The sequence below is a fragment of the Oncorhynchus clarkii genome, chromosome 13, assembly GCF_045791955.1.
Source record: "Oncorhynchus clarkii lewisi isolate Uvic-CL-2024 chromosome 13, UVic_Ocla_1.0, whole genome shotgun sequence".
Classification (NCBI taxonomy): domain Eukaryota; kingdom Metazoa; phylum Chordata; class Actinopteri; order Salmoniformes; family Salmonidae; genus Oncorhynchus; species Oncorhynchus clarkii.
In genome coordinates, this window is record NC_092159.1 from 49847192 (window position 1) to 49854113 (window position 6922).

Sequence of the window (6922 nt, forward strand, 5' to 3'; positions counted from 1 at the left end):
ATGGCGCCTTACTGTATGGTTGCCGTCTTTGCTATTTTGTGATTATTTTTCCTTGTTTTATAGTAAGCCTACTACTTATATTGATAACTGCATTGTTGGGAAAGTGCTTGCAAGAAAGCCATTTCACTGTTCTTGTGCACGTGACAAAACTTGACATTTGAAACTGATTATAACAGTTTAGAACTCCTCCCCCTACCTCTTGAACGTCACCTGTGTACGCGCCCAACACCTACAGGTAAAGGTGTATGCAAAGGAAACTGCGGGGGAAGGAAGAATTAACGGTTGGACAAATTCCGGACACCGCTGCTATGGCCGAGTCTCAGCTTCTGTGCATGGACGAAGATCATGTCAACGAAAAGATACCCGAATCCAAAGCAGAATTCTATTATTGCGAGGAGCAGCGAGCCGCGCTCGAGCAACTATTGAAGAACGGCGATGGCGCGTTCAAGATGCGATTGAAAGAGGACAACGTCAGAGACTTTCTATCCGCCCGCGAGATTAAATGGATTCGAAAAACTTTTGATGAATATGATTCAGATAGTGAGTCCGAGAAGGGCGAATACGAAAAGGCTCAGGAGTCCAATGCAGACTCGGGGGTCCACTCCACATACTGGCCTCAGATGTCGGACACGGATGTCCCGCCGCTTGACATCGGCTGGCCAGGCAGCACTAGTTTCTATAAAGGTGTCACTCGAGTATCCGTTCACACGCACCCACCCAAAAACAAGGGGCCCCATATAAAAGAGGTTGTCAGGAGACTCATTCAAGAATCTAACAAGGTAATTACAGTTCTAATATAAATTGATAACGGCATATTACACGTGAATAACGTAGTTTACATAATTTCTTCTCTGCCCCAAATTATTGAGTGATGCCCTCACATTGTTCCCCCTCTTTCTTTGTAGCTCAGAACAGTTTACAAATGAGTCAGCATGACCCCGAATCATGCATTTGTGTTCTTCATCTTGACAAGTTATAAAATGAGTTCTGTTAATTTAATGTAAACTTCTCAACACTACATAGGATAGTTAGTGTCAGTTCTAGTGGTCTATTTATCAGGTCTGAATTTGTCAGTGTGGTTACTACAGTCGTTACACAGGCCTTGTGACAGCAAACTCCTTTTTTGACATGAGGTTTTATTGTCTGCTTGGTTAACGTTACTTCTCAGCTAGCCTAGCTGAGCATTGGACCAGTAACTGAAAGGTTGCTAGATCAAATCCCGATCTCACAAGGTAAAAATCTGTCGTTCTGCCCCTGAACAAGGCAGTTAACCCACTGTTCCTAGGCAGTCATTGTAAATAATATTTTTTTCTTCACTGACTTATCTAGTTAAATAAAGGTATAAAAAAAAGAGAAAGGGGAACGTGTCTAATTGTTCTTCATTGACCTGCAGTACCCTCGGAAAGTATTCACACCCCTTGACTTTGGCAGTCATGTGAATTCAACAAGAGATGTGTGTCCTTAAGGCTTAGAACAGCCAGGTCCTGGCTCAACTGAGGAGTCGTACTGTAAAATGAACCAAGGCGATTAGCAACAATGTAACACATCTACTTCTATTTGGATTTTTATTATGAAATGAAACGATTACATAATTGACCATTGTTTATGAATGACTATTGATTTATGTTATGTTGTTATTATCATAGATATAGAACACTGATATGGTAATCTCAATTATCTTCATTTTCTCCCCTTCATCACGTCATTACGTTCTACAAGGAATTATCAACAGTTAACAGGAGTTTTGAAATGAATGTTCACAGTAGATCTCTAACTGGATGGAACACATGCAGTAGATAGGCATGTTGTAACAAGCGAAGCCACATGTGGAGGAGCTGGAAAGGCCAAACATTTCACAGTTCTAATTGTCAGACAGTTTCACATCAGAACCTGTAACAAGTCATTCAAAAGCGTTTCCCCAGCCTCACGTCAGTGTTTAAAAACACATCCACACGACGCTTTCTCCTCCCACATCCACTGTAATTCAACTCACTCCATCAAGAGTCCCTCCCCCTCTAAATGGCTGGGTAACGTGTCAGTCATGCTGCCTGGGACTAAATGTCAGGAGCAAGAACACCCATAACTCTGGGAGGACACGGCTATAGGGAAAGGAGATACGCATGCAAACTTGAGCTTAAACACTGTGGGTGTAAGTAGCCCAAATCCAGATAAGAGACTGGAGTGTTTGACCAGGTTACAGTTAACTTCTCTGGAACAATGGAATAATGCATACTCACTTTACATTCACATTTTATCTCCAATTCATGCAATCTCAATGTTCATATTTTTTATCCTCGTACATGCAAAGTTGATTCTTGTCCATATCCGGTTTCTGGCTCTTCATTAGTCCACTGTTGACACAGTCCCAAAATGTTTTGCTTGTCAGCAGTCACGTTTTCAAGACATTGAACTTTCAAGAAGCAAAGTCTTATTTTCCACATCATCATGATGATGCAACATATTGTGGGACTGTTTCAACAGTGGACTAATGAAACAATACCAACAGATGGTATTTCACTGAGAACAATGCAAATGAGGGGTCATCGTACACTCCTTGAGACAGGTTAATGATCTACTGACAGGGAAGACAAACCCGTGACCAGCTGTTCTGTGTGCATATGACTAGCTATGTCAATGAACTAAACAAACTGAAATAGTTGACAGGCCGTCATTGTAAATACACATTCGTTCTAAGTTGACCTGCCTGTTAAAATAAAGATAAAAAAATAGAAAATAAAGGATGAGCCAGGAAGTGACTCTAGCCTTACTATAACAAGGCCTTCACTGTCCAATAGTTTGTCATCACCACTCCTTTACCACTGTCAGCATAAGACAGAGAGCATTAGACTGCCTTATCCTAGTGTGGTACAGGACTAGGTCATAGTAATGCACCAGTGCTCACATTTCTTCACATGCAAAGTCTCTGCTCCTGAAAGACAACCAGTTCTGTTTTTACCTAAACGAATGCCATTCAAGGATTATAGGATTTACATTTCAATAACTGTGTGTGTGTCTGTGTGTGTGTCTGTTTGTGTGTCTGTGTGTGTGTCTGTGCGTGTGTGTATATGATTGTGTGTGCGCACGCATGTGTGAGATGTCGGGGTTATTTATTGAATTTACACTTTTGCCTTTCCTCTGTCCTCTCTAGCTTGATCTTTGTAAATATCAACTAGTCTGGTATTATTCATCAGATTTATCAGTCACCTCAAGCCTCTCAAATATTTTGACATACTTCTGTTTGGATTGAAGTGGAAAATATGTCATAAGAAAATACATCTTGACATTTCGGTTCAACTCGTTTTTCCAGTTAATTAGGGAGATTTGAATCTTACTCAAGCAATTGAACCATAAATCTTCTGCTTTGAGGAAATCCACCCCCTGTATAAAGCCTCGTTATTGTTATGTCATTTTCTTGTGGTACTTTTAGATTACTATCATTTTGTTTCTCACTTTAGTTTATTTAGTAAATATTTTCTTAACTCTATTTCTTGAACTGAATTGTTGGTTAAGTAAGCATTTCACGGTAAGGTCTACTACACCTGTTGTATTCGGCGCATGTGACAAATACAATTTGATTTGATTCAGAGATATCATCCCCTCTGTTCTTCCTCTGACGGTCCTATGTGTGATCCTCAGGTAGTAGCCGTGGTCATGGACCACCTTACTGACCTGCAGATCCTTCAGGATCTATTGGACGCAGCACAGAGACGAGGGGTGGCTGTGTACATCATACTGGAGGCTCGTGGTATGCCCCACTTCCTGGATATGTGCACTCGTTTACAGATCACTGCTCTGCATCTACGGGTAAGACAGGGATGCTTTGGCAGGCAGTAGGCAACAAACAACAGGAACAAGTAATAGTTAGCTATGGTATTACCATGTCATTACCAGGTAAATAGCAGAGTGTCACGTAAATTGAAAGTGCAGCCACAACGTCTTGGCAGTATAGAGCAGAATATTCCTCTGGCCTATTCTTTTATTATCATCCATATTAGCACATTCTATACTGGTGTAGGATCTTATTTTGAACCAGATTGCTAATAATCCTGCAGCAACAGGAAATGGGAATTATTATAGTTATTATAGTTATTATGTGGATTATAATTCATGGGCATTTTTGTAGGGGTTGATACATTTTTCATAAGGGAAAATCAAGTCTGACATTTCAAAGTGGAAATTACAAACTCCAGAAGCCTCTTTAAACCTCAAATGCACCACAAGTTAAAAATGTCCTGCAATGCAGGAAAGTTGTCCTGCAACATGGTGATCAAATTAAGATCCTACATCTGTAGATGTTGATCTATGTAGACGAAAGCTTGTGCAGTAGATCTAGCCTATTTTATATGGAATGCCGGATAACCTAGTGTGTGTGTGTGTGGTGTCAGTTGATAAGCCTCTGAAAGGCCCTTCCAGTGTCGAGACTCTGTCATTGTTGTTTCATAGAAACTGCTCTTCATTGTGCCGAAAACAATCCAGTCCTGTGGAACTTGATCCTTGACCAAACAAGTGTTAACAGCATAGGGTAGCATCCTTCTGACGTGTCTGTTTCTGTGTTTATGTCTCGGACAGTCTTTTTCACTCTCTCCAACTCACTCCCATTCCTTGCTCAGTAAATAGACCTGCCTCGACTGTATACTCAAGGGGTTTAACTCAACCCTTGCATCGCCAGTTTCGGATTTGCTTACCTTGAAAGTTTACTTTGGTCGTGGGTGGTAACAGCACAATTTCCCTTAGTGTTTGATATGATACTGTTCAGTACTTGGAAGTCTGATAGTCACTGACTCATGGTTTATTTTGTAATAAGGGCACCTGTCTAACTCAGTATCTGTGTGACTCTTTCAGAACCTGCGTGTGCGAACGGTGAAAGGTTCTGGGCTGGCCCTGTCATTTGGCAGGCTGCCCGGCTCTCTGTGCTCCAAATACATGCTGGTGGACGGAGAAAAGGTTATGTTTGGCTCTTACAGGTCAGTCATTTTCTCAGTCATACACTTCCACTCACATTCATTCAGCCAGAGCAAACATGATTTGACCTACGCTTTGAGTCTGTGTCTCACTCTGTTGTTCTGTCATCTCCAGCTTCACATGGAGCTCCTCTAGGATGGACAGGAACACCATCACAGTAATGTCTGGGCAGGTGGTAGACTTCTTCGACAATGACTTCAGGGAAATGTATGCTGTATCTGAGAATGTGGACCTTTACAAGGAGTTCCACATAACCAAGCCTCCCATGCCTGCGCCGGTACGGAAGGTGGTGGTCCCCAAGCCCCTGTTGATATCCACCTCCCGTTTCCAGGTGTCTCTAGGGGACTCTCGGGGGCAGGCTGACCAGAGGGTGCCTGCACATAAATACCACAACCCTAAGTATTCTCTGGTGGTGGGGAACAGTCTCGGGCTCACTGGGTCCTTACAGGACCTCTCCACACTCAGAGACTCACTGGGCGAGGGACTCGAACAGAACGGACCGTCGACGCTACTCCATGCCAAAGGGGGCAGTAGTGTGGAACTGGACATGGTCACTGCGAAGTCCCCCAGTTCTCCTGTGGAGGATGAGGAGGATGGGAAGGGAGGTTCGCAGAAGCACCAGGCCTTAGGTGGAAAGAAACAACGCAGTTCTTTCAGGCTCTTCCTGAAAGGCAGAGGATCCAATCACAACAGTGAGACTATAGAGGAGGATGGGGCCACTCCTTCAAACCCCTCTTCCACCCGCCCAAACCCCTCCCCTAGCCGCCCAACCCCCACCCCTAGCCACACAACTCCCTCCCCTAGCCGCCCAGCCCCCTTCCTTGCCCATCGAATCCCCTCCCCTACACGCCCAAACCCCTCCCCTACCCACCCAACCCTCTCCCCTACCCACCCAAACCCCTCCCCTACCCACTCAACACCCTCCCCTACCCGCTCAAACCCCTCCCCGACCCGCCAAAACCCCTCCTCTACCCACTTAACACCCTCCCCTACCCACCCAACCCTCTCCCCTACCCGCCCAAACCCCTCCCCTACCCACTCAACACCCTCCCCTACCCGCTCAAACCCCTCCCCGACCCGCCAAAACCCCTCCTCTACCCACTTAACACCCTCCCCTACCCACCCAACCCTCTCCCCTACCCGCCCAAACCCCTCCCCTACCCACTCAACACCCTCCCCTACCCGCCCAAACCCCTCCTCTACCCGCAAAGTCTCAGAGACGAATAGCACTGCCACTGATGACTCATTTGAGATGGTAGAGAAACCGTCCCTGTTGAAATTTAAGAACAAAAAGCCTTCAAAACTGCCTCAAAGAAGTATGTCTCTAATGACCCTCAACAAAGGAGAGGATGACGGTATGTTGTTATATTCTACCATTTGTGGTTTTCATTTGTCTTTGAATATTAACTGCAATAGTCCCTCACATGGAGTTGTTTTTTTTTTTGGCTCATCCATTCTTTTCTCCTTTCCCTCTAGGAAAGGGACACAAGAAGCCTTCCAAGAAGAACTGCATTCAGTCCTGAGATGAAGAGAGGGAGGAAAGGATCAGCTGGGAGAGACAGAGCCAGAGGACATTTTGAAGTAATTGCCTCTATCAGATGCAGTATTAGATGGAGTATATTAATGACATGCCATGGCAGGAGTATAGTAATGACATGTCATGGCAGGAGTATAGTAATGACATGTCATGGCAGGAGTATAGTAATGACATGTCATGGCAGGAGTATAGTAATGACATGTCATGGCAGGAGTATAGTAATGACATGTCATGGCAGGAGTATAGTAATGACATGTCATGGCAGGAGTATAGTAATGACATGTCATGGCAGGAGTATAGTAATTACATGTCATGGCAGGAGTATAGTAATTACATGCCATGGCAGGAGTATAGTGATGACATGTCATGGCAGGAGTATAGTGATGACATCTCATGGCAGGAGTATAGTAATGACATGTCATG

At 44.1% G+C, this 6922-nt stretch overlaps 1 protein-coding gene across 1 annotated transcript; it reads left to right on the plus strand.

Annotated features, from left to right (window-relative positions):
- The first annotated feature begins 308 nt into the window (after nucleotides 1-308).
- On the plus strand, nucleotides 309-6485 carry LOC139423575 (protein FAM83F-like). Its single transcript, XM_071175167.1, has 6 exons — nucleotides 309-779; nucleotides 3637-3804; nucleotides 4843-4964; nucleotides 5077-5699; nucleotides 6168-6317; nucleotides 6439-6485. Exons 1-6 carry the CDS (start codon nucleotides 309-311, stop codon nucleotides 6483-6485), a joined length of 1581 nt encoding a protein of 526 aa, XP_071031268.1.
- The last annotated feature ends 437 nt before the right edge of the window (nucleotides 6486-6922 follow it).

What these genes read in the sequence shown, in the direction of transcription:
- LOC139423575 (XM_071175167.1), top strand. Translation starts at nt 309, where the DNA reads ATGGCCGAGTCTCAGCTTCTGTGCATGGACGAAGATCATGTCAACGAA. An exon ending in TCACTGCTCTGCATCTACGG is followed by an intron (nt 3,805 to 4,842) that starts GTAAGACAGGGA and finishes TGACTCTTTCAG; the next exon opens with AACCTGCGTGTGCGAACGGT. An exon ending in CACTCCTTCAAACCCCTCTT is followed by an intron (nt 5,700 to 6,167) that starts CCACCCGCCCAA and finishes CCTCCTCTACCC; the next exon opens with GCAAAGTCTCAGAGACGAAT.